This window comes from Dipodomys merriami, unplaced genomic scaffold, assembly GCF_024711535.1.
Source record: "Dipodomys merriami isolate MVZ:Mamm:240054 unplaced genomic scaffold, mDipMer1.0.p SCAF_6, whole genome shotgun sequence".
NCBI classification, from domain to species: Eukaryota; Metazoa; Chordata; class Mammalia; order Rodentia; family Heteromyidae; genus Dipodomys; species Dipodomys merriami.
Genome location: NW_027206179.1, coordinates 23,742,427 through 23,770,175, shown reverse-complemented (window position 1 = coordinate 23,770,175; position 27,749 = coordinate 23,742,427). Strand labels below are relative to the sequence as shown.

Sequence of the window (27,749 nt, the reverse complement as noted above, 5' to 3'; positions counted from 1 at the left end):
ATCTGACTACTGTGGAGTGGACTAAGAGTGGATTATTGAAGTCTCCCACTGTTAGGGTGCTGGGTTCCATTAGTGTTTGTAAGTCCAGAAGTGTTTGATGAACTTAGGTGCATCAACATTTGGTGCATATATGTTAACAACTGCTATTTCACCTTTTATTAATATGAGGTGACCTTCTTTATCTCTTCTAATTTTAGTTTAAAGTCTAGTGTATCAGTTAAAAGTATAACTATTCATCTTGCTAGGGTGGCGGGGAGGAGGTCCATTGCTTAGAAAATCATTTTTCTAGATTTTCAACCTAAGCCTATTGCCTCTGGAAGATATTTATAGGCAAAGAATGTTTGGGTTTTGCCCTTTTCTTTCTTTTGATTGGAGTTGAGATCAGTAACATTTACTGTTAATATTGAAAAGTATGTTACATTTCCTGCCTTATTTTTTGTTGTATAATATTTACTTCTTTTCTATTCCTCCTTTGCTTATTTACTCTTTTACCAAGGTTTATTCTTTTTTTTTCTTTCTTTTTCAGGTAAGGGGTAGGTTTATTCATCGTTCCGGCTGGCACCAGGCCATCTTGGTCTTCCACGTGGTGAGGAAAGGCCTGGGAAAGAGAGCTGGGAGGGTTTATTCTTTCTTGTGTCTTCCTAGTCCCGTTTGTTAAACAAGCAAACAAAAAAACCCCAAGGGCATATAAACAACACATCCAAGTTACCCTAAATGCTAAAGTACTGCAATGATGTGCTCTTGGGTTGGGTTCATAGTGGAAGTCCAATCCAAGAAGTGCAAATGCTTGTTAAGATGAAATATGGTATTCGTGCTTGGTTGTAATACAAGATATAGGGAAACATGCAAAATTTGAAGTGTTAGCTTCGGATTGTGGTACTGGTCTTAACATCTATAACAACGAAGAGAATTTTTAAGTACTGTTCTGTGTTTTGTGTGTGTGTGCACACATGCAAGCACATAGAACAAGGGACTGAACTCAAGGCCTCATGCTCTTGCTCAGCTTTTCTCACTCATGGCTGGCATTCTACTCTCTGAGCATGCCTATGGTTTAGCATTATGGCTGGTTAATTAGAGATAAGAGTCTCATTGATTTTTCAGCCTTGGGATGTCTTTGAACCACAATCCTCAGATCTCAGCCTACTTAGTAGCTAGGATTACAGGTGTGAGCCATTGGTACCCAGCTTGAATACTGTTCTTATGAGACAGATTCATAGATCTGTACTCTGGTGAAAGGCAGATCAAAGTGGGCAGTGGCAAGGTTTTATCAGCTTTTCTTTCTGAGAAGACTTAGCGGGATATTTTTACATATTTTAAGAGTGATTTGCAACTTAATGAAAATGTATACCAATATATCTTCAGATGGTTCAGCAAAATTTAGATAAAAGATAGGAGATGGTAGCTTACTCCTATAATCCTACTTACTCAGGAGGCTGAGACCTGCAGGAATCACAATTTGAAGTGACCTCTGGCAGAAAATTGCATAAGACTCCATCTACAATCAGCCAGAAAAAACCCGGGCTAAAGGTGTGCCTTAAGTGGTAGAGCACTAGTTATGAAAGAAAAAGGCTGAGCTCTAGGGCATGAGGCTTTGAGTTCAAGCTTTGGTACTAGCACATAATTTAATAATTAAAAAAAAACAGATCAGATCAGAGAGAAGGCAGTGGTAGCAAAACATTAACAACTAGGGAATCTTGGTAAAGGATATGGATGAGCATCATATTAGTCTACCATACTGTGATGTGAAATTCTTCAAATAAAAAATTGTACCTTTGAAGCTAGACAGCCTGAACATTAGTACTGCCTGATTTTGCCAACTGGGCAAATTTTTGAACTTTCTCTACCGTAGCTTAACTTGTAAATGAGACATAATACTGTCATAACCATGATGTCTATCCCTACAGATTATTCAAGTATATAATAATTCAGAATGTGTAACTCTTTAAAACAGTGCAAAGTTAAGCAATCAATAGATATTGCCTATCACGCACAGCGCTGTCAGCCAACTCTCATCATGTTCTTCTTTACTTTTCTTGATTATATTTATCAGTGTCTAACTTTGTAGTATCTATGCATTAGCTTATTTTCTATTTTCCCAGTGAATTCCAGTTGGCTATGTGCATATGTGTATGTGTGTGTGCATGTGTTGTATTCTTCAACACCTACTATAGTCACCTCAGAAACTTCAGCACTAGCATAACAAATGATCAATAAATACCTGCTGAATGCATGAAGCCATGAGTGCATCTCATTTCATAACGTGATGACATGTCTGTTTCTATGAATTAGAAAATGAATCCACACTCACATATATTTTATATAAATCATCGCCTTATTAAATGTCATCCTCAAAGAAATATATTCCTTATTAAAAATCAGCTGGCCCAAGGAAATCATAATATCCATGTGTTATAACATGTGCAAAGCATTAAAAAAAGAATTATAATTTTAGGAAAACCGGCTCAATAATAGCATAGTCATAATATAGTATTTTAAACTATATGACTCACTATGGAAGTACTTTAGATTGCTTTGGAGTTTGTAAACAATAAACTGCAACCAGATACTCTGAAAGGCATCCTGGTCTCTCATGGTAAGTATCTTCCAAGTCACGCACCATGTATCCTGCCAATACCAGGTGCCAGGGACTCTCACAGGAGAGAAATCTGTTCTGTTTTCACTTATTCTGGAACTTCCTAACTTTACAGAAAGAGGGACTGATGGGGACTGGAAAGAGAAGAGAGACTGAAATGTGATCAGAAGGTGGAAATGAGTTTTAATTTGAATAATAAAGCCATGATGCGGTTCTTGCTGCGTACACTACCAATGCTCAGATTTCTGTATCTTGGTCTCTTGTATAACGAGACCTACTTGTGTCTAATAAAGATAGTATCAGTGATGTGCATAATGAGATTTCTTCACCTTTCGACATGACATACCTCATTCTTAGTTGTACATCCCAGTATTCAAGTTGTTTTATAACAGACATAACATAGTGACTTATATTCAGTTTTATCAATTGAGATCTTTTGACCCTTTTCCCATCTATTGCTTCTATATCTTTAGTTACTAGTTCTGTTTTATTTATAGACAATCATTGCTTCTTGAGACATCCCTGGTGTCCTGGATTCTAGTAAGGGTTATTCTTTTCACAGCTAGCAATTTTTCAGTCTTTGAAGTAACTTTCTGAATCTTTTAAAGAAATAACCAAGATAAATGGATAACAACCACAGCACTGTCTCCCTTCTGAATATCAAACCTACTTTTTCTTCCATCTCAGGTACTGCCCTCTTGAAGGAAGAAGGGTGAACAAGAAATACTACTTCTGAAAATACCATTTTTACTCAAAACTACTAGAGGTAAAAGTAATAGTGTTCTCTTAAGGAATCACAATCATCCCTGCCTGTGGGTTTGGGTTCCCAGTTCCAGCTATCAAACTGGTCAGTGCTAAAGGGACTCAGGGCCATACACATGCTGAGCATACTATATGACTGAGCTACAGGTACCCAGTCCATTTTAACAAAAATTGCCAAAGACACCAGGTCTCCAACTATCCTGCCAGTGGCAGGATCCTGATTTGAAGCCAGCCTGAGCAGGAAAGTCCATGAAACTCTTATCGCCAATTAAGTACCCCAAAAGCCAGAAGAGGAGTTGTGGTTCAAGTGGTAGAGCACTAGCCTTGGTCAAAGAAGCTCAGGGCCAGTGTCCAGAGCCTGAGTTCAAGCTCTAGGAATGGCACAAAAAAAGTGCATATGTGTGTATACATATAAATAACATATACAATATATATTCTATGTATATAATCTCATGAGGAATTCCTAGAGAATGATGCCATCCTTTCCATTTCTGAGAGCCCAGAGATGCTACTCGAGTGATAATGCCAAGTCCAGAAGCTCTGTGCATGCACCACATTTCAAGGCAGGTTTCACAGCCCCTCACAGGAAGCTCCAAATGAGGCTCACACAGAGGCACACCAAGTTATCTTCCATTTCAACCGCCCAACTCTCAGGATTGTGAGAAGCTACCCAAGTGTTATTCTGGCTATTCACAGTTTGAATAAGTTGCAGCCAAGTCCTCAGATGGCTTTTGATGGAACAATTAAAGTTTCTTCATGGAGCATGGACCAATGTGTTTCTGAAGTCATTTTACTATCTGAGCATCTAGAAGAGAAATCTAAGCACTGAAGCCAATTGAAAAATAATGGACTAGTAATTCCTGTTCTTTCAGGGTGTGTCACAGATTGCCATTCAATTTGTCCTGGGAGATCAAGAAGAGGGGGATTATCCTATCTTTCTCACCATCTTGGAAGGGTAAGAATCCTTCCTCCCTCTTCTCTCCTAGAATTTCAGTACAGGAAAAAAAAAAACCTTCACAAACTGAAGTGATATCAAAGGCCAACAGCTTTTCAAGAAGGAGATGGAGAGGGAACTGGTCCAATGTAGGAAGAGAAAACATCTCCAGTTTTCTAGAGAGCAGCGTACATGTGTAAAAGCTCAGTGTAGACATACCTTCAGAAACAATCACTGGAGGAGAGCTGTCAGGCCTCCCCGTCAGAGCTGACACTGGAAGGGTGACATTGACAAATGCCCTGATTCCAGACAGCAATAACAATGGGGAGAGTTGACCACTGAGATTGGTGGTTTTAAAGAAATAAGGTGTACTTTTCTCAAATGAAGTGATTGATCATTTACCACCTACTTATTACATGCTTACTCTCTAAATGGAAAAGACTGAGCTGTTAGGTCCTACACAGGATTGGAAGCCTAAAATACACTTTCTGTCTAAGTGGCTTAGAATTAATTTGCATAACTAGGGTGAAATTACAAAATAACTAGTGTTGAAACAATAAATCTATAGTGTGATAACAGTCAAAATCATTTTTCAGCTGGGTACCAGTGGCTCATGCCTGTAATCCTAGCTACTAGGAGGATGAGATCTGAGGATCATGGTTTGAAGACAGCCCAAGCAGGAAAGCCCATGAGATTCTTATCTCAATTAATCAGCAAAAAGCTAGAAGTGGAGCAGTGGCTCAAGTCAGAGAGTCCCAGCCTTGAGTAGAAAAAGCCAAGAGAGAGCAAGAGGCTCTCAGATCATTCCAGCACCCAAAAATTAACAATTAAAAAAAAAACCACAAAAAAATGTTCCTGTAAGGAAAAGGAAATTTAAACAGTGGACCACAGAAATCCACTACACAAATAATAGCAAATTTTCCAGGGATAAATATATTAGTAATATAAAAATGTAGCAAAGCTGGGGGTTTGTGTTCCCTGAACTCACTCTGCAGTCTTAAAATGACATGTTTGTCCATAAATAATGATCGATCACATTCTAACTGCATAACAGAACCTTTTGAACACTTTCTTTTAAAACATCAAACCCTTTCATAAGCATCACCTCCCTCATTGATCTTTTGGTTAATAATGAAAAACTACTATTGTCTCCATTTCCTAGATTTTCTTTAAAAACAGCAGTAAAATAAATGTTCTAGGGCACTTTGTGGCAAGGAGAATTTGAATTTGAACCTATACATACAGATACTAACTTAGTGCTCTTTAGGAACAAGTAAAATAATGTCAGCTAACATGAGACAATTCACTTTTCATTTCCACCATTATTAATACATGTTAAGTGCATCGATGTCTTCTAGGTTCCCCAGAAAGAACACAGTTTAAGAACAGTAAGTGCTCCTCGGTTACCTGAACTGCTACAAACCTAAGCATACACACAGCTAGCAGATTAAAAATAACCATAGTCTAGCTGGGCACTAATGGCTCACATCTGTAATCCTAGCTACTCAGGAGGCTGAGATCTGAGAATCACAGTTCAAAGCCAGCCAGGACAGGAAAGTCTCTAAGGCTCTTACCTCCAATGAACCACCAGAAAACTGGAGGTAGAGCTGTGGTCCAAGTGGTAGAGTATTAGCCTTAAGCAAAAGACCCCAGGGATGGCACCCAAGCCCAGAATTCAAGCCCCTTGACTGACAAAAATAAAAATCACATTTTATACATTACCTCATTTAAAGCATTCCACAGTTCTTCATCTGTGTGTTCACTAAAGGGATCCAGGTTTCTCCTCATTGTTCCAGTGAACAATACAGGTTCCTGAACGTCCAAAGAATGAATGTCATTACTAGGGTCTCTTTATAGTTTATCCTGATGTTAGTCTTCATAACAGAATTAAAATACAAACCAAAATTCACCATCAACATTAATTCTAAAGTTATTAATGTCTATTTACAAAATGGCATCTTCATTAATTTCCCCATTCAACAAACTTGTCCTCCAAAATAACTTCCAGACTTCTGAACACTAGCGAAAGAAATTGTTATGGCACGTTATTGTGAGAAGAAATTGAAGAAAAAGGTTCTGTGTTCAAAACATGCTTTCTTAGTCACATCAACTGCATACAAAATTCAAGAATATATATATTTGAGAAACTGAACAGCCAGAGAAACTAATTATTAAAACCTAATAAAAAGAAATAAATCACTGAACCGAATATAATAGTAGAAATCACTGACTACATTACCAGTTAATATTTGTGCTTCAAAGGAACATTGCTAAGTGGTTTTCCATTGGTAAAGACAAAAACGGTCCAGCAGATTGAGACTGTCCCTGTATTCCTCCATTTTTGGCTCTGTTCTTTGTCTAAAGAGAAGTCACCCATGAGGCCCATGGGGCCCCTACTCTTGAGAGAGGGCTGTGATACTGCTTCAGCTAATGCTCACCTTGTCTGCATATCGGGCTCCTCTCTCACCAAATCTCCTTATAAACTACAAGAGCAAGGGAGCCTGAAACCCATCAGGAGGCAAGTATTATTATTAAAGTAATAAAACTTTTAAATAGCTCTTCCTAATTCACCAGCCTCAGGAGGAAGCCACAATTAAATTGCTCTTGAAATACACGCTTCCTCCTGGGTTTCTTGAGAGCATCTTGTATGTGAACGTGGGCGGGCTGTGCACAGGTTTTCTTCTGGAAGGTGTTAGCAATCTTGGCCCGGGTGAGGACCATGAGATGGGAACCAGAGCAGCCTGGCTGATCAGGACAGTCTCCCATCTCACCTGACCTGGGGGCTGGCCACTAAAGATGCCTGAGAAGAAAGATTGAGGAGAAAACCTTTTCTCTAGCCATAAGGACACTGGTTCTGTCTTTCACTGTCTCAATTTTAGGACTAAGGAAGAAGAAATGGTATGCCACCCAAAACAGGTATCTCTCAGCAACATAAAAAGAAAAAAAAAGACATTGAAATGGCCTTTCATTTGCACGAAAGTGAGTAAGTGACCAATAAACCTGAGAAGCTCTGGGGGGGGGGGGAAATCACTGATCCTATGATATTTCAAAATGAACACTAAATGGAACCAAAAAGTCCTGATTGCCTTTATTCATGGTTTCACATAAGACTACTGAATTTAAGGCGGAGGTCTAAGCAACTTCTATGCAACAGTGGGATACAGTGACAGTCACTACTCTACTAGAAGACTTCATATTAAAATTAAACAATCCTGTCATAATGAATTCCAAGATTCCAATGAGGCCAGGTAATTTCTTCTCCTCTCCTTGCTTATATGAGATTTACAGAAGAGATGTGGCCATATGTGGGGCAGCTATTACCCATTATCCCTCTCTGCCAATGGTTCTTTTACCCCTAGAATATCTGAATGCTGTGGGCTCCGAGGAGATACAGACGTGGGAGAGGACAGAACAGTTCTTGTCCATGTGGAGAAGTTTGCTAATATGAACAACAGATCCGTTTCCTTGTCCATGATGACTTACGTTACCTGAACTTATCTTCCCACCAGGTTCTCATAAAGCAAAAATCACACCCAGTAACAGGTGAAGGGTGTGATAATACTTTTTCCAAAGTACCACCTTGAGCCACGATCCCTAAGCTAAGCCATGAAAAACATGCTTTGCTTTGCCCAGTTTGACCTTCCTTCCTGGTTAAGGGATGAGAAGGTTCCTAACTTTAGCATACTACAAGAATGCACAGTTTAAATCTAGCCCTCTACTTTGTGATCAGAGTCTTATGTCTGTAACTCTCCCTTACCTTCTTCCCTTTAGGAAACTCCTTTTTTTTTGGGGGGGAGGGGTCTAGTCGTGGGGCCTGAATTCTGGGCCTGGGTGCTGTCCCTCCCTCAGCTCTTCAGCTCAAGACTAGCGTTCTACCACTTGAGCCACAGCGCCACTTCCGGCTTTTTTCTTTTTGCTTATGTGGTGCTGAGGAATCAAACCCAGGGCTTCATGCATGCAAGGCAAGCGCTCTACCACTGAGCCACCTTCCCAGCGGAAACTCCTTTTTGACTTTTGTTTAGCACTGGATTTGAATGCAGGGCCTTGAACATCGTAGGCAGATGCCTCCTCCATAGATAGGATTATAGGCCTGAGCTCTCATGCCTGGTTTGCTTGTTGAGAAGGAGGTTTGAGAGTATTTTGCTTGGGCTGGCCTCAAGTTATGATCCTCCTGCTGCATGTTTTATCTGAGTAACTGGAATTATAGGAGGGAGCCACCATTCCTGGCTAGAAACTCCTTAAAGATGAGTGAGTTTCCTAAAGAATGTGGATTAATGAGAAATTCTTCACAGACTTATGAGTCACTCTCTCTGAACTTCTGTCCATTTGTACCTGCTTTCTGCTGACTCTGAACACTGACCTCAGACAGCAGCCCAGAGGAGCTCTGCTAATTATCACCAGACCACTGCTGACTGGCAGAAACACTTAGGCACCTTCCCACCAACTCTGCCAGGTTAAAGGGCAATAGTGGGCACCATTTCTTTAGCAGTATTAGAAAAACAAATCAGTTAGTAAATAAGAGCATTTTTCTTCATGATGACACACCAAATATATAAATGTATTGTTTTTCCGTAAGCAAAATTTCAATCAAAACTTGTTGGATGAGGAGAATGATTCAATAAAAGATTCACTGATTGAAGCTATAGTTAGTTTTCTTTACAATCACCCAGGCAATTTGCTCACAATGGCTGTTTTACCACAGCAATGTGTTTTATGCATGGTGTTCATTTTTGTGTCTTCTCAGGGGACTTTTATCCACCTGCCAAATAAGGAGCCATCATTTTATCTTCATAATGTAATAAAAGTGATCATGGTAGACACCTACTGCAAGAAGAGATAAGGGTCAAAATAATTATCATTTCTGATAGGTATTATTATTCCAAGTGTCTACCTCCACACAATGAAGTTAATAAACTAATCTTATAAATCAGTGCCTATAAACATGTTTTCAGGCAGAATAGTTTGGTGCACGAATTTATGGGAGGACACATGGCTTTCTTGAAAACATATACAACATTTATTTACTGATATATATTTTTTCTGCTGGTATGTGTTTAAATCTTGTTTAATAAGCATTTTATGTTAACCTCTACAGTTAGCTGGCATGACACAGTTAGGGAAACAAATGCTCTTATTTAATGTAATCATTTCAATGGAGAACTAGTAGCAAACCTCTTTCAACACAGTACGTTCACATATTTTCTATCCTTTGGGCCATCATCACTAGCTAACTTTGTCTTGAGTCACAAACACAGCTTAAGTTCTTATTTAGGCCTACAACCCCAAAGTGACCACCAAGAATCAAAGCTGTGAAGTAGTAAAATGATAATCCCTTGATACAACTCCATGCTGAGAACTACAGCTTTACTTCGAGCTATTGTGAAGACTGACAGACTTCCATTATGTCAAGAAGAAACTTTACCCACCAACGTCAGACTTAAGCTGACCTGAGACAAAGACAAAAAGCCATCACAACTAGCCCAGGTAAGTCTAAACACTTACACAAGTCTTTTTTGGGGATGCTAAGCAGTAAACTTCCCCATACTAAAATGTATCATAACAGCCACTGCTGTTCCCAGGGTCCCAGAACTCCTTTTTTATTTCCAACTCTCTAAGGACAGTATCTCCAGGTCTCAAGAACAGAAGTCACCTGAAGTTACTCTAAGGTATGGTTTCTTCCTTTAAAAAAAAATCTGTAGCCTCTGAATGAATAGATTATCGTGTATTTTCAGAAGAAAAGAACACTGTTCACTGACAAAAGAAAAAGAATTTAAGTCTTGTAAAGTCTTCTTTAAATACAGAAAGGTCACCAGCTCCAGGGAGCAGAGCCCGGCTTTAATGAAGACTTCAATGTGCAGAAACAAAGCAGGAAAGCATTAGGCTGGGATCCAATTGTATTTCTTTACTAGTAACAGCATACCTACCTCCTTTTCTCTTTGAGTTTTGTTCTCAGAATGAAAAAAGAAGAGGGGGGAAAAATAAGGTAATCAAAAGGCAGTTTTAAAGAGACAGAGCTCTGGATAACCTTTCAACCTACTGAGGAAAATACAGGTAACAGAAATATCCACAGCTAGCAGAACAGATTGTTCCTAAAATACCTGGTGGCTGATTCAAATTTAAAACAACAATTAACTGTGAAAAAGTGGTTGTTTAATCATGATACAGATTATATATGTAGCACTGATAGGCATCAGACCTTAGGTGAATCTGCATGAAATGATTGAAAATATTTCCTTCTGCTGGCAGGCCAGAAAGCCCTAAGTGTATAAAGAATCCATGCCCGTCTAGGGTACATGGGAGAGAGAGATCTGCTTTGGAGGTAAGAGGGAACAAGAAGTTTGAGAAACTCCATCTCAATCAATAGCTGATGTTACTTCCTGACAATCTGGTCTTTCAAAAACCAATTAACTACACCACTGAAGTACAAAGCCCCTGGAAAAGGTATCTCTTGGCTTTGTTCTATATTTATTCTCTTTGGTTATGGGGTTTGGGATTCTTTTTTTTTTTTTTTTTTTTTTTGGTCAGGTGTGGGGCTTGAACTCTGGGCTTGGGCACTGTCCCTGTACTCTTTAGCTCAAGGCAAGCACTCTACTGCTTGAGCCACAGCGCCAGTGCCACTTCCAGTTTTCTGGTAGTTTATTGGAGATAGGAGTCTCATGGATTTTCTTGCCCAGGCTGGCTTTGAACTGTGATCCTCAGATCTCAGCCTCCTGAGTAGCTAGGATTATAGGTGTGAGCAACTGGTGCCCAGCTTGGGGATTCTTCTATAAGTGGCATGGCTAGAAAAACAATGGGTAAAATATCTGATACAATGCCAGTTAGGTAAATATATACTGTCAAATATTTTCTTTTTTTGTGTGGTTCCTCGGGCTTGAACTCAGAGCCTGGGTGCTATCCTTGAGCTTATTTTGCTTAAGGCTAGCACTCTACCACTTGAGCCACAGCTCTCCTTCTGGCTTTTTGGTGGCTAAATGGAGGTAAGAGTCTCATGAACTTTCTTGTCTAATCTGGCCTTGAACTGTAATCCTGAAATCTCAGCCTCCTCAGCAGCTAGGATTACAGCCACAGGCACCTAGCTGAAAACATTTTTTAGAGTCTGACTCTGCTAGGTTCTGACTATTGGCTGTAACCCTAAAGATAAATTCCGAATCTCCTTACGCCTCAGTTTCCTTCCTGGCATCTGGAGCTCACCCTCTGTTGCCTGGCCTGGGGTAACATAGCTCTGGATTCTCACCCCATGCTGACAAGACAGCACAGCCAAGACCACACAGCAATAGATGGCAGGCTGTGTTTGTAAACTGCAGGTGCGACCAATGGATCATGAAATCAATTTTGTGGCCCATGATCATCATATTGTCTTTTCTATGAACCAGAATAGAGTGGGAATAATAGAAAAGAGCGGAGTGTAGCACAGAGAGTGGTAATGTTTTATGAGAGTTTTTGTTTCAGTGCACGTGGGTGTGCAGGGCCTGCGCACCACCCAGTGGCGTCAGTGTTAAAAGTGGAGAGCAGAAGGAGGTTCCAGAACTGGTGTTGAAGATCTTCTGGACCCCTGTGGATCCTGGCTCTGCTTCTTTGTTATGTTCTCTGGGCCTCAGTTTTTAACGGTCCAATGAGAGTGATGACAGAATTATTGGAAGGGTTGAGAGGCAGCAGGACAAGATGGTAAAGAAAAAGAAAGATTCCACAAATGTAAGAGATGATGCCTCTTGTGTAACTCATGGAGGCTGCACTCAAGGAGTGGAAGGGAGAGGTAAAAAGGGAGGATCTTCCGCTTGCCTCCATGTGGGAAAAACATTAGATTTCCCTGGGAGGTTTTACCTTAGAATGCTGTGTGTGTGTGTGTGTGTGTGTGTGTGTGTGTGTGTGTGTGTGTGTGTGTGTGTGTGTGTGTGTGTGAATATGTGACTGTGTGTTATGAGTGTATGTGCATGGATGTGTGCATATTACAACTTCATTTTTTTTAATGTAAGTAATTTGGTTTAAAGAAAATCATTAAGGATTACAAAAACATAAAGTAATGTGTCGAGTCAAGTCCTTCCAGAACGTTCAACAGTTTTTACTTAAGTAGTGATTTCATCCAGAAGGACAATTCCCAAATCATTAATGATAAACTTACTGTTTGAGGAACACTGGTGGCTCATGTCTGTAATCTTAGTTACTCAGAAGGCTGAGGTATGAGGACTAAAGCTCAAAGCCAGCCCAGGCAGACAAATCCAAGAGACCCTATCTCCAGTTATTCAGTAAAAAATATCATATGTGGAGGTGTGGCTCAGGTGGTAAGAGTGCCAGTCTTGAGTGGATAAAGCTAATAAACAAAAGTGTGAGGCCCTGAATTTAAGCCCCAATGACCAGCACAAGAAAGGAACAAAAGAAGAGAGAGAAAGAGGAGGGAAGGAAGGAAGGAAGGAAGGAAGGAAGGAAGGAAGGAAGGAAGGAAGGAAGAAAGGAAGGAAGAAAGGAAGGAAGGAAGGAAGGAAGGAAGGAAGAAAGGAAGGAAGAAAGGAAGGAAGGAAGGAAGGAAGGAAGGAAGGAAGAAAGGAAAGAAGGAAGGAAGGAAGGAAGGAAGGAAGGAAGGAGGGAGGGAGGGAGGGAGGGAGGGAGGGAGGGAGGGAGGGAGGGAGGGAGGGAGGGAGGGAGGAAAGAGAAAGGAAAGGAAAGGAAAAGGAAAAGAAAAAGAAAAGGAAAAAGAAGAGGAAAAGGAAAAGGAAAAGGAAAAGGAAAGAAGGCCAAATCACTATTTATTGAACATTCTTAAGAAGTGAGCACTGGTCACCTACATGCTCTCCTGTGGTCAATCTCCTTCATGACAAATCTGAGACACAATAATTACTAGACAGGTTTAAGGACAGGATGAAGCTGAAAGGCTGGGTGACTTCTTCAAGGTCTCACACATTCAGGAGGAAAACAGGGTTTAAAATGTGGGTGGTTTTACTCACTATTAACCCATGCTCTGAAACATCTGTCCTAAGCTTTTGGGGACCCTGCCTGGTTCTTCAAAACATGCTCCTTGTATCAACCCTCATCGGTTCTTGGAGACAAAGGCACACAAAGGCAACCTATGAGGATGACGTGTTTACAATGCTTGGTGATCCATGATCTACATGGCTACAAAACTCAGCACTGTTTGGTTAACTCTGCTCTCTGGAGTTGATTCACAGAGCATTTGTACAAAAGGAGGGTGGGAACTTATGGAATAGAACCAAAACCTGGTGATGTCAAGGTGTGTTTAGTCTTTGCTCAGATGTGCTTCCAAAACATTTCTGGCAGAGCCAAGAATCATCTAAGGCCACTTCTTTATTTAGAGTTCTTTTATGTATGCACTCACACAGCCATTTCTTATTAAGAAGCATTAAAAGTAGCGCGGGGCACGTTTCTAGATCCTTTCATCCTAGGATATAAAAGTACTTTATGGGTACGCCCATTCTCTCTGTTAAACAAATCTCCCCTGTCCCATTTCTGAGATGTGTAAAAACAAAGGATAGAACTTGGGAATTTTAAACTCTCATTTTCTCCTGTAACCATTGTCACATTTCTAATAGGCAAAAGGATTTCTAGTGTTGGAAGACTTTCCCCATTTTCTTCCTGTCAATCATTTTTCCTTTGTTATTATCTTTATAAGTAGTTCTACAAAGGAGATGCCATTTAACAAAGCAGTTTATGAATACAATATATTCTAATCAATGTCATCCCTTTCAACATGATCACTATCCCTCCCTTACTCCATCCACATCAACCAACTTAAAGAACATAGTTCAGTGATATTTAAGTATAACTTCATTATTTGACCACTACCATTACTCTCCAAGTACCTTGTATTAGTGAAGCTATTTATAATTGTTGTGACTGGCTTACTTCACTGAGCAAAGTATCTCCAAAGTGTATCCATGTTGTAGCATGTATCAGAATTCCCTCCCTTTTGAAAGCTGTATAATTTTCCATTGTATGCATAAACCACATTTTGTTTTCATCTTCCGATTGGTTGGTGGATGTTTGGGTTGTTTACATTCTTGGCTACTGTGAATAATTTTGTTATGAAAGTGGATATAATATTATCTTCTGAAGACCCTGTTTTTGATTATTTTGGACATACACTCAAGAGGCAGAACTGCTGGTTCATCTGGGAACTCTATTCTTTATCTGATGAGGAGCCTCCATCTTGTTTCTCACAGTGGCTTTACTATGTTACATTTCCATTAGTAGAGCACAAGGGATCCAACACATTATTTTCCATTCTTTTGGTGGTAGCTATTGTGAGATTATATTTCATTATGTCCTGGGTATCTAGTTTGTGTGTGTATGTGTGTGTATGTGTGTGTGTGTGTGTGTGTGTGTGTGTGAGAGAGAGAGAGAGAGAGAGAGAGAGAGAGAGAGAGAGAGAAGAGATAGAGAGAGAAAGAAAGAGAGAGAGAAAGAGGGAGAGGGAGAGGGAGAGGGAGGGAGAAAGAGGGGGAGAGAGAGGGAAAGGGAGAGAATGTGTTTTTGTGTCTGTGTGCCAGAACTTGGACTTGAACTCAGGGTCTGAGTATTGTTGTTTAGCTTTTGTGCTCATGGCTGGTGTTGTGACTTGAGTCACAGCTCCACATCTTGCCTTTTTGGTAGTTAACCGAAGGCAAGAGTCTAATGAACTTTTTTGCGCAGGCTGGCATCAAACCAAATTACTCAGATCTCAGCCTCCTGAGTATTTAGGATTTCAGGCGTGAGTCACCAATGCCTGGCATGAACTGAGCATTTTGATTTCAAATTACTTGAAGTAACTTCAATTATTTTAGAGGTCAGTGTTAGGTAGCAGTAGCTATACTTGGACATAAGGCCAACATTTGTATTCTCTTTTCTTTGGGATGACAGGACCTCTATGCTTTCTAAATAAGTATTTAAGGGCCCAGATAAGCATATTAACTTACCTCTCTGTATTTCTTATCTCAGGAGTAAGTGTGTGTGCATGTATGTACATGTGTTCCTCAGTTCCCCTTGATTATCAGACAACTGTGGAGTATGAAACACCCCAAACTAAAAGCCCCAAATAGCAAGTCTACAGTTGAATACATACAAGTGACAGCAGGAAGAAGCTAGAAGCCAGCAGGTGCAGGCCCCAGGCCTGTGGAAACGAGGACCTATGCTGCCCACAGCTACCTCTCTGGCGGGAAGTAGTTACTCAATAAATACTTTCTGAATTTATGTTGAATAGATGAACTATGAGCAACAACAGGAATTATTGGGCAGGTAATCCAATCTCTAGAACACTCTCCAATAGTCTTCTATTAAGCAGAATTAAAATAAATTGAAAGCCCAAGAGAAAATGGCAATTCACCTCTGTGCCATCTTAGCAACCAAGTCCTGGGCCTATGTGAAGTGTTCAGCCCACATTATGTCACGGAATTGCCTCATAACAACTCCCAGAGATGGCTCCTGGTAGAGAGAGAGAATAGAAGTATGAGTGTTCCCCATGGCTCTGTACTGGGGTGAAATCACTCACTAATGTTTAGTTTTGAAAGTATCTGCAAAGCATCTATGAGCTCTGGGATTCTCAGTCTCACAGATCCACAGGACGCCTTCCATAGAGATAATCACCCCTGAAAGGGTAGCTTTAGTTTGTTCAGCCAAATTCCCTCATTAAGACACTTAAAATCCATGTTTCCTCTCGAGTGCTAAGTAAACCATTTATCATTCTATTCTCAGAATTATGTGGTTATCAGTGGATAAAACTCAGACACCTGGGGAAGATGAATCCTGAAATCTGCCTAGGTAATCTAGGTATTATTGAATCAATCACTCTCTCTCCATCTCCCTCTCTCTGTATTTCTTTCTATATATATTCTTCCTCCCACCCCATCTCTTACACATACACATTCACACAAATAAACAAACATACAAACTCTAGTATCTGGTTAAAAAAAAAAAAAAAAAACCTATTGGAAATATGCTCCATTGGCAGATAGGATCAATCTTTTTATCCAATTATAAAAAAATAGCAATAAAATTAAAAGCAATTAAACTTGGGTGCCCTTATGAAAGGAACATGTGCAAACACTCTGACTTGCATACCTGAGGTATGATTGACATTTTCTTCCTTAAATCATGAAGTCCAATTTCACTTGTCAAGATCTTATCAATCCAAATTTTCCCTTCAGGTTCTGACAATCTGAAAAGAGCTGAGATGAGGGAACTTTTTCCAGCTCCCGTTCTTCCCACAATTCCAATCTACAAAGAAATCAAGAGAGAAGATTTAAAAAAAAAATCAACAACACGCAATAAACTAGGTTTAACACATTGGGGTCTGAAGGTGAATTAGGAAAGCTTTGTGTTGAATACTATCTAAAATTCCTCAATCTGTAAGAATGGCTGGCCACTTTTTGTTGTTCTTGGTTGTTGACAGTGGTGAAGGGGTTTGAATTAAGGGGTTCATGATTGTTGGACAACTGCTCTACCACCTGAGTGATGGCCTCAGTTTTTTTCACCGTTAGCTTATTTTTCAGACAGAACCTAGTACTCCTTTCATTGTTCAGCTGGTACTCAACCCCTTGAGCAACACCTCCAGCCCTGCTCTTTTGCTACTTATTTTGGAGAAAAGAGTCTCACAAACTTTTCTGTCCAGGCTGGTTTCAAATCTCTATGCTACAGATCTCAACTTCCTGAATAGCTGAGGTTTGTAGGCCTGAGCCACCAGCACTCAGCTCCCTACTTTTTGCTTGTGTGGGCTTGGACTGCAATTTTATCTTCACCTCTTGAGTAGCTGAGATCACAGGTAGATACCAACACACCCAGCTTGATGGCATATACCCAGGATGGCCTTATGCTGCGATCTTCCTCTCTCTACCGCCTGAATTGCTGGAATTACAGGCATTTGCTATTATATCTGCATCAGGGCGGTACAATCCATTTTGGTGGGGGCTATCCTGTGTACTCTGGGCCATTTACCAGTATCTCTGGATTGTACCTTCTTGGTGACAGTGGTTGTCAGAGATGTCAGACATTGACAAATGTCCCATGGGGATAAAAACTGTCCCTTGGTGAGAACCAGTGGTCAACAAGAGTTAAAAGGAGCAACAGGGAAAAGCCAGCAGTTTCCTAAGTGGGTATTGAAAAGAAGCTTTATTTCCAAGGCTTCAGTGCTTTTACAAAGTATGTGAGAGTACCGGGACTTGAACTTAGTACCTCATGGTCTTGTCTGGCTTTTATTGTTCAAGGCTAGCTCTCTACAACTAAGCAACTGCTCTACTTGCAGCTTTTTGCTGGTTAATTGTACATTAAGACTCTAGTGGACTTTTCTGCCTGGGCTGGCTTTCAAACTACAACCGTCAATTCTCTGCTTCTGCAGTAGCTAAGCTTACAGGTGTGAGTCGCCATGGACATCTAGCTAGGTCTCAGTATTCTGAACTAAGAGAATTTCTTTGGTAATTTCATAGAGATGTTATTAACCAGTTATAACAGTATACATACACAAGTATTGGTTTTTCCGAAGTTCTATCGTTTAAGAGAAATTACTCACTGGAAGAGAAAATAAGTCACTTCCAGATATTAACTATCTGGTTATATTCTGTCTCAAATAAAAATACCTTAATTTTTTTTAAAGTCTCCAAATCTTAAAAGACAAAACCAGTAACCAAAACACAAACAATGAGATCAACACCGGCACCACAAATAACATTTGCTCCATGCATGAGGCCTTTTATCTGTGCAGTTCAAAAGGCATTTACCAACCAATTAATACTTACAATTGCCCCTTGGGAAAGATTTGTGTCAAAAATTATTTCTCTTTTTAAAGCCAGAGCAAGGGAAAATAAGAACACCAACAATAAGATCAAAGAATCAATAATAAAATGCAGGTAAAAATGCAGACCAGGAGTGAGACTGTGTTATGAAAACTGGCTCTTAGAAGTGTGCATTTAAACCTGTAGGAGGAAAGCTGGCATTTCTGCCAATGAGCTGGCCCGTCTGCAGACTCCATGGTAAGAGCTGACATCATTCTTATTCAAAACTCTGCAGCTATGCAGGGCATAGGCCAGGCTTTCTACTGCCTGTAAATTATTTCAATAAACGTTTCAAACCTCATTGCTTTATGCAGAGAGCAATGGAACTTTACTGCACACTAATTACATGCCGGGCATTTTATGTATTATCTCATTAGAATACTTCCAAATGAAAATCTATAAACACTAAATATGGCAATTCAACAATTTATTCTTACAGAGATCAATGTAGAAAAGTAGCTTTCTACTTTAAAAAAAAAAAAAAAAAAAACCTTTGTAGCTGTTACTGTCTTGTGGGAACTGAATTTTTTTTTTTTTCACAGCTGGCCTGTTTTCTGCACCTAGGTATGCCCTCCATGCGTCTGCAGGTATCTTACCAGTATTTCTGTCATCTCTGGATATTCTATGCAAACTGCCATACAGTGAGACACATGCTGTGTTTGTGTGAGTATGTGGGCATTCATGCTACTGGTTTCCAGGGGAACCAACACAGCTACTTTGTCTGCTATGGGGAAATGGCCAGATAGACGCCTCAAAAGCAAGAGTCTCAGGTACCACAGGATGGTGGGCTCCAAGTTCTATTAATTAATTGATTTAATTAGTTCAATTAATACATTTAATTAAAAGGCAACCCAAAGAAAACCTGGCACTGGCCATTTCTTCCTACCTTGTAAAATGCATCAAAACTACAGTCTGGAAGATTTTCACTGATGGCTGGCAGGAAGGTATTGCCAAGTTCACCATATTACACCCCTGGGACACTTGGAGATAGTCTTATTTCAGTTGCTTTGCCACAGATCCTTTGTGCTTTACCAATTCAGCCAAGGTTTACCTCCAACAACTTTATAACCTGTTAGGTATTTGTTTTTGGATCTCTTTTTATACACCAAACTCAGTATGCGCAATGCCCTGTGGCCCACTCAGCATGGCTGCTGCCTTGGACTTCCCCACTGTATCTGTTGACTTACCCACCTTATGTCCAGCTTCCTTCAAAAGCAGCCTAGTGCCAAGCCCTGAAAATATACTTTTATTTTTATTTTTTTCCAGTTGTGGGGCCTGAACTCTGGGCCTGGGCGCTGTCCCTCAGCTCTTCAGCTCAAGGCTAGCCCTCTACCACTTGAGCCACAGCGCCACTCCCGGCTTTTTTCTTTTTGCTTATGTGGTGCTGAGGAATCAAACCCAGGGCCTCATGCATTGCAAGGCAAGCGCTCAACCCCTGAGCCACCTTCCCAGCCCTGAAAATATACTTTTATTTCATGACTCTGTTCTCTTACTTTCACTTCCATGGCCATCACAGGTGCAGAGCTATCACTTTCAAAAAATAAAATAAAAAATGTCACACTGGTGGTGTTAAGCAGTGAAGCCTTCTTCCCCTCAGGATAACGACAACTATGTCTGACTAAGCATTTCCTCCGTGTCAGTCTCTGAGTTCCATATTTTTGGTTTGAAGTTTGATATTCTACCTCCCATTTTACAACTTGTCTGAAATAAGCCAGCAGCAGAGTGGGGCTAGAACCCTGGTCTGTCTGCCTCTTTCTTAGTCATTCAGCCTTAGGCCTCTTATTGCTCCCCTGGCCTAGTACTATATTCCTCCCTACAATGCAGCTAGCAGGGAGACAGTGGGGTGAGGTGTGGCCTCTATATAGTCACCGCTGCAAGGCATGTAGAACACCGTGTGGACATGAGTAGATGATGTGGAAAGCGGGAGAAGAACATGGGACATAAGCAAGACTACAACTCTCCACAGAAGAACTGGTACCCACGGCAGAGGCTGAGAAAGAAGCTCTCAGTAGGGGTGGGAGGGGCCGCCACGCACTGGCCATCTGGGAAGCAGGACATACCTGTTTGGGGGCAACAGAGCCACTTTTCTCTGTCACCAGGTAATAAAAGGAACTCAAGAGCTGACAGTGCTTCCTTGATTGGTGGAGACTGAGACTGCTGGGGAGAGGGGAGAGCACTAGACTGCAGATGAAAATAGATGAGACAGACTCTATTGGAAAGTTGCAGATAAATGCATAAACTTGGAACTGTACAGAATTAAATGACAGTGTATCCTCACACTTTGCAGAACACAAAAGTAAAAAAGCATCTCTAAAGTAGTCAATAGCCCAGCACTGCCTAGGGTGTCACGCTTAGTTCCAAGAGGGCTTAGTGAAACCCATGAGCTCAAGCAAGAAGTATATGGAAGTTTCTGGAAGACCTGGGTTATTCATCATGAAAAATTGAAAGACAACTTGCGGGGTGGGGGGTGGGGGGAAGGAGTTATATAAAAGCCAGTCTGCTTCCAACAGGGCTGGGGTCTGAAGCTCTGCCTTTCTCCCAAGTTCCCATCAAAGTAGGTGTTGCCAGGCAGCCAGGCCGGGAGACCGCATGTGACAGAAGGGCTCTCTGAGAAAACATTATGTAAAAAAGGAGACAAGATAGGAAACTAATATTTTTTTTGCACATTATACCAAGGTCTGGTACACATCTGTAAAAATGTATTATTGAAGTAATAGCTCTGCCCAAGGAAAAAAATAACAAACCAAAATCAATCTACCTCTCGAGCTAGAAATGCTTTAAAATGGCCCAGTACTCTCTCAAATGATCAAATCAACCACAAAATCACCTAAATGAAAAATGCCGCCAGTGTTTAGAATCTAAACAGGAAAGCTGGGGTGGCTATTGACTTCATTTTTATTCTTTATTTTTACTTGCTATTTCTTCCATGAATTAGAAACCTGCTTAGTACCGATTATATATAGATATATTCCCATTTAGTACAACTTCCAGGAATCTCAGCAGCAGAAACCACCGAAGGAGAATAAAGCTCTTGTTTCTGCTGTGTGGGCACATTCTTGTGTCCCCGCCTCGAAGTGTCTCTCAATCAAAGCTGACACCATATGAGGGCTGGGCACAGGTGGCAAAGACAAAACCTGATGAATACAGCCAGAGAGAAATCAGGGGATGCTGCCGCCTACATACAGTCTCTAAATACAGAAAGCAAGTGAAGACAAGGTGGACCAAGCCACAAATCCGAAGTCCAGTTATAGGGAACAAGGGCTGACAAAGAAGAATGTAGATATGGTGAATCTGTGTAAGTATCACAACAAAATCCCTTTTCACAGTTAATATAAAGTACTTTTTCAAGAATCTAGTTATGGTACATATTATAATTCAGCCTTCAAATTCACCCAAACATGGTAGCCTATGGTTTGGGGGGAATTTTAAGTCCGAAGAATACAAGTCTGGAGCTATAGGTTGTCTTCTAAGCTACCTAACAGTGTTTCTTGAATCATTCCTATTTTGTGGGTTCAAGGAAAGTGGGTTCTGTGTGACAGAATGATGTTTGCAAAGGTCTGATCCGACAAACACGGTCCGCAAGCAGCCAACATTCTACAGTGCTGTCAGGAACAGAGCTGAGAGGCTTGGCTTTCATTCTGGTGAAAGCTCATGTTTGGCCCACATGCTTATTACCACCCTCAGACTTACAAGGATGCTGTGGAAATAATCAGGGACTTGCTTGTGACTTACTAACGCTCTTCCCTGTATACCTTTTGTCGATTTCTTCTTTCTTGTCACAAGCATATTACTCCTTAATCATGGATTAGGCCATTCCATGGATCCATGGTGGAAACAGTGAAGAAGAGCAGGTGCATTGAACTCATAAATTGATAGGTTGAACTGAAACTCCTTTATATAATTATTTAAAGACAATTAAGGAATTTTTTTTTAAAAAGCAGTTTATAAAAGCTCTGGGGTAAAGAGTTAGCCAACATTCAATCCCCAGTACCACCAAAACAAACCAACCAACCAACAAACCAACAGGACAAGTATTTACTACTTCCATTTAGAAATGGGTTGTTCAGGGTTTTCTTCAGTATATTGTGTGGCAGATTTCTTCCCACCTGTATATTATTCCCTCACACTTGCAGCCAGCTATCCTTAGGATGCTTTAACACAGATCATTTACTGGGAATAACAGTGACTCTGAAATGTTCCCTAACTGTAAGAGGCCCCAAGGGACCATGAGATAAAGGTTCAGAATTAAAAACAATGTCATGATATTTTATTTTTCAGTTGTGGTAAAAGAATATAAAATTTATCCCTGTAATCCGTGTGTGTGTGTGTGTGTGTGTGTGTGCGTGTGTGTGCGCACGCGTGTGTGTGTGTGCGCGCGCGCGCATGCGTGCACATGCTGGTATTAGGGCTTGAACTCAGGGCCTATGCACTGTCCCTTAGCTTTATTGCTCAAGATTAGTGTTCTACCATTTGAGCCACAGCTCCCCCAAAAGATGGTTGGTTGAAGAGTCTCATGGGCTTTCCTGTTCTGGCTGGCTTCAAACTGTGATCCTCAGATCCCAGCCTCCTGAGTAGCTAGGATTACAGGCATGAGCCACTGGAACCTGGCCTCACTATCATCGTTTTCAAGTGAACATGTCCACAGCACGAATTACATCCCATTGCTGGGAAACCTTTACACCATCCATTTCTGGATCTCTTTACATCTGACGAAACCTGAACTCTGTAACCATTAAACAACTCCCCACCCGTGGCTCTTCCTGTCTCTAGCCATCCCCATTCAATTCTATGTTTCTGTGAGTTGGACTCTAGGCATTGCATTTTAGTGGATCACACAGTACTATCCTTGTGTCTGGCTTTCTGGTCAGCCTGATCAGCCTGATGCCTTCAAGGCCCATCTGTGCTGCTGAACATGTCAGAATTGCCTTCTGTTTTTTTTATCCCAGGCATGCAAACGTGCAAACAAAAATGCATCATCACATTTTGCCCATCCATTCCTCTACTGATAGTTCCCTCCACCTTTTGAGTGGCATGAATAATGCTGATGTGAACATAGCATACCAAAAAATACTATCTTAAAGCTTCAGAGATGACTATGTGGAAGAAGAGCTTTCCCACAGGCAAAGATGTTTTAAATGCTTCTGACTAAAGCCAGACAGCAGGAGAAAAGGGCATCTGAGGCCCAAGGCAGCAGAAGTGCCTTGAGGCAAGTGCTTTGGGAGAAAAGTAGATGATTTGAGTGTAGAGGTGCTCATGAGGGTATCAAGGCTGGAGGAGAAGAAATTTCTACTTTCTAGGTGTATTGGTTTAGCTCTAGTTCCGAGAGCACCAAGCCACAAGTGAAGAGGAGCTTGTTGGGGGGATGTAGGCAGTGGTAGAAATTGAGGTCCTTGAAACCAGCTCCACCAGCTCTTGAGCCTCCCTGGCTTTTCTTTCATCAACTCTGAGAGCATCTTTCGGCCCTGTGCTGTCCCCAGCATGGTGCTCTGGTTTCTGAGCTCTAATGGGGTTGTGGCTTCTGGGCTCTTCCCTAGTAGGAGACCTCTACCTGGCCATGAAGCTCTGCTGGAGCAGGGCTGGGGTCCTGCTGGCCTAAAGCGGTTTGTCCAACCCAGAAGCTAGCAGCTCATAACAAGAAGGTCTGAGTTGCATTTCAGAAAGTAAGTCTATAGCTTAGAGAAAAGCAAGAAAGACAAAGAAAAGGGACAAGGGATGACACATGAAGTAGGAGGGACAGGAAGGGACAGTGAGGCAGGAGAGAGTGAATAAAAGTGATAGAAAGCAGACATGGGAACCTTAGTGACAGTAAGTCAGGGTGGACTTGTGAGATGAAATTGTGAATCAGAAGATGTATCAAATTCTGTATCCCAAGACAGGTGAAAAGCCAGCTCTGATAACCAGGACTCATGAAGCCACCTATCAGTTACTAAATTCCAACGAAGTCTTCCAACAAAGACTTACTTCAGTCGCCACTGATCTACTCTGCACAGACAGGGGAACAGTCTCCTTAGACACGCCCACCAGAAAGTCAACAGGCAAATGCAGGGCTCAGTCTCAGGTGGAACTCTATAGAGAGGCAAGGAGCACTCCACAAACCTTTTCCCTTGACTTAATGAGTGCAGTCAGATGCTTCAGTACCAGAGGCCCATCCAAGCTGTAGGTGAAGTTCACATTATCAAAGACAATCGCTCCTTCGTGGGGCCAGTTTGGGGGCGGGCGTCTCTGGCATTCCCAAGGTGCCTCTTTTTCGAGGTCTGTATATTCAATCACCCTCTCCACGGAGATCATCTGAAAGAAACATGGAATTATGTGGGTCAGGCCCTGAGGACCTTGCTTATGACTTCTTAAATTGACGGCTTCATTACAAAGCTGAACGAGGGTAGCTCAGGGCTCCACACACAAAGACTGAAGCGGATCTCTATCAATTGTAAGCTTGCACATGATCACAGAAATACCCCAACTTAAGGTGACTTCCTCATAATATCATACAGTATAATATAATAATTCCTATAATACTAAGTGAAAACCAAGAGGTTTTATTAAAAAAAAATACTTCTGACGTCCAATCAATATTCTTTTGCTATAGAAAGGAAACTGTCTATGGCTCAGTTCAAGAGTCATCAAACCTCACTGCAATAATAGGAGAAGGGAGAAATGGGAAATATTTCGTGTTTGTCATTTATCTCCTTTCAGGAGGAGTAAATACTTAAAAGAGGAAGCCATTTGCATATTGCTTGCACCCTCCTAAACAACCATACCCTGATACCTTTGACAGAACAGTCCAGGAAGGGACACACCACCCTCCCACAGCTTAACTCACAGCCTCCCATCTTGGGCTCATCACATGGGAAAAGAAACTCGAAAGCTGGGGTTGGGGGGAGGGCTGAGGATGGGGGAGTGAGGAAGATCTATTAATTAAACAAACAATCTCAAAATACTGGATGCCTCTTTTGCCAAGCACGAGGAATTACCCATTAAGAAACAAAAATAAACAGGCCTCTAAGAAATTAGCTTATACCCTCTCTAGGATTTCAGAACTTCCCTCCTACAGAGACATTTATTACATTTGAAGACAGCTTGTGATGAATATAAAACCTGCTGACATAGCATACATGAGACTGAGAAAAAGATGTATATATTTCATTTTACATTAACTTTAAACAGATGGAGGAGGGAATCGGAGAAAGAAAAAAAACTAACTCTGTGAGCTACGATGTAAAAATAACAGTTTTAATATTTTACATAAGAATTGCTTTTATGCCATTAAATGGCAAGGCCACTTGAAAAAGCCATGAACGTTGAGATAAACATTACCATATTCTCCACTTCAGCGCTTTGTCTCACGGACCACTGGAACATCCCCATGAGCGTGAGGGCGTAGGACAAGGCCAAACCAACCTGCCCAGCATCCAAAGCTACAGGAAGGGGAAGGAGGGAATAAAGTCAAGGTCATGCCTGAACCTGGCTCCTTCAGCCACTTGATCACACGGACCCAATGAGTTGGGCAAGATCGTTAACCGTTATTTCCACAACCTGTTGAGATCATGATAAAAAATTTAAACCCCTGTGAATTCAGAAAGATGATTCAAGTGAGTTCACTCATCCCAACAGGATCAACAGATTTTAGGAAAACAATAGCATTTTTTAGATGAAAGCGAATGTCTTTATTCAGATAGTCACCAGTACGGTTTTGAAATATATTACATAATCTCACCTATAGGCAATGACATCACAGGAAATCATTGAAACTAGAAGAGAATGGGTGCTGGGGACACAATGTTTGTGAAAGTAAACTACTATCCTCATTGTTTTATTCTGGAAATAGTGTAATGTGGTGGTAAGACTGTGGATGAGTTAGGCACAGCGAATTCATGTCACCCACGCAAACATATGGTGATATGGAACCCATCTACAGGTGATGACGATGTTCTTTCCTGCTAAGACTTTCTCAACCCAGTATACAGCCAATGACACCAACATCCAAGTAATTCATGCTCAAACCTACGACCCTGCAGTGATGGTAAAGTTGGTTCTTTCCTCCCAAATACCAGGACAGGAATGTTCATGATGTTATTGGCAGCCCACAAAAAAAGAAAGATAAAAGCGACCCGGGAAGACTCAGTGACTCCTCTCAATGGGCGCAAGCACACCCATCTTGACATGCTGTAAACACTTTAACACAAGTCATTAGAACCACACAGTATACACCATTGGACAAGGTGGCAAGAGTTTAATTTAATAACTGTAAACACAACTATACATTGTAATCATGCCATAAATAGTTATTCACATCTGCACTTACTTTTTGCCAGAATCAGGGACCCAAAGGCAATAATGATGACAAAGATGGCACAGATGGCGTCCAGACGCACGGCGAACCATCGTGACGTTGTCAGAAACAAGAACCAAGCCTCTGGATTCGTGAACCACAACAAGCACGACAAATCAGTACAAAGCCCTATGAACTGCAGTGAACTTGAGAGGCATTAAGATGTTTAGGCAGAGTAAGATGACAAGTTGGTACACGAAAAACTCGAAGGTTCTGGGAAGCTAGGTAATACAAGGCAAGATATGATCCATATCCAAGACACTTTGCTTTATGGAAGGTGCATTAAAATATGTAGCCTAAGCCAGACACTAGTGGCACAGGCCTGTAATTCTAACTACTCAGGAGGCTGAGATCTGAAGGATTGTGCTTTGAAGCCAGCCTGGGTAGAAGAGTCCAAAAGACTTCATCTCCAATTAACCAGTAAAAAAGCTGGGCTGGATATGAGGCTCAAGTGGTAAAATGCCAGTCATAAGCAAGAAAGCTTGAAGCCCTGAGTTCAAGCCCTGGTACCATCACACACACACACACACACACACACACACACACACACACACACACACACACACACACACACACACACACACACACACACACACACACACACACACACACACACACACACACACACACACGGAAGGAGAAAGGTATGGGTAAAGGAAAGAGGAAGGAGAAGGAGGAGAGAGGGAAGGGGAAGGGGAGAAGGGGGAGGAGAAAAGGAAGGGGGGAGAAAGAAGAGGAGGGGAGGAGGGAGGACAGGGGAGGAAGGAAAAAGGGAAGGTGGAGGGAGGGGAAGGAAGGAGAAGGGAATGGGGGAGGGGAATGAAGGAGAGAGAGAAAGAAGAATGCAGGTAAGAAGAAAGAGAGGGAGGGAAGGAAAAAAGGGAGGGAGGGAGGGAAGGAAGGGAGGGAGGAAGGAAAAGAAAAATACAACTCAGAGGTAACATAAAGGACATACAATTATGAAAAAGAATGTGAAATGTATTGTAATGTCATAGGGTTAACTGTTTCCAGTTCTCCTATAGTGAGTAGTATAGCATTCCATTCATTTCTAGCATTTTCCTTACATTTTTAGCCCTGCACACACAGGACATTCTTACAGACTGGTTGTAAATAACCAGAATGCTCAAAGGAGCTCATGGTTGTTGTTTTTTTTAAAGCAACAACTACCCATCAAAATAAAAAATTGAACAGATAGGTCAGGATTTTATAGATTCAGAGAAAATTCCAAAATTTCTAAGTGGGTAAAAAACAAAAACAAAGAACACCTTTACTCACACAAAGATTGTACATACCAAGTAGTAAATCTGATAATCAAGAAATTGATTTGTTTAAGTCACTGTGACCTTGAATCTCAGTTTTTATGAATAAAGTTTTATTGGA

General features: G+C 41.1%; 1 protein-coding gene across 1 annotated transcript in view; it reads right to left on the bottom strand.

Moving 5' to 3' along the window:
- The window catches only part of Abcc4 (ATP binding cassette subfamily C member 4 (PEL blood group)), a 221,304-nt gene that overhangs the window by 28,323 nt on the left and 165,232 nt on the right, over positions 1–27,749 (bottom strand). Inside the window, exons 23-27 of the mRNA XM_070002734.1 lie at positions 26,343–26,453; positions 25,355–25,455; positions 24,137–24,328; positions 16,335–16,490; positions 6,012–6,101 (exon numbers count right to left, since the gene is read on the bottom strand). Coding sequence (XP_069858835.1) covers positions 6,012–6,101; positions 16,335–16,490; positions 24,137–24,328; positions 25,355–25,455; positions 26,343–26,453 — 650 coding nt within the window. The remainder of the gene's footprint in view (positions 1–6,011; positions 6,102–16,334; positions 16,491–24,136; positions 24,329–25,354; positions 25,456–26,342; positions 26,454–27,749) is intronic.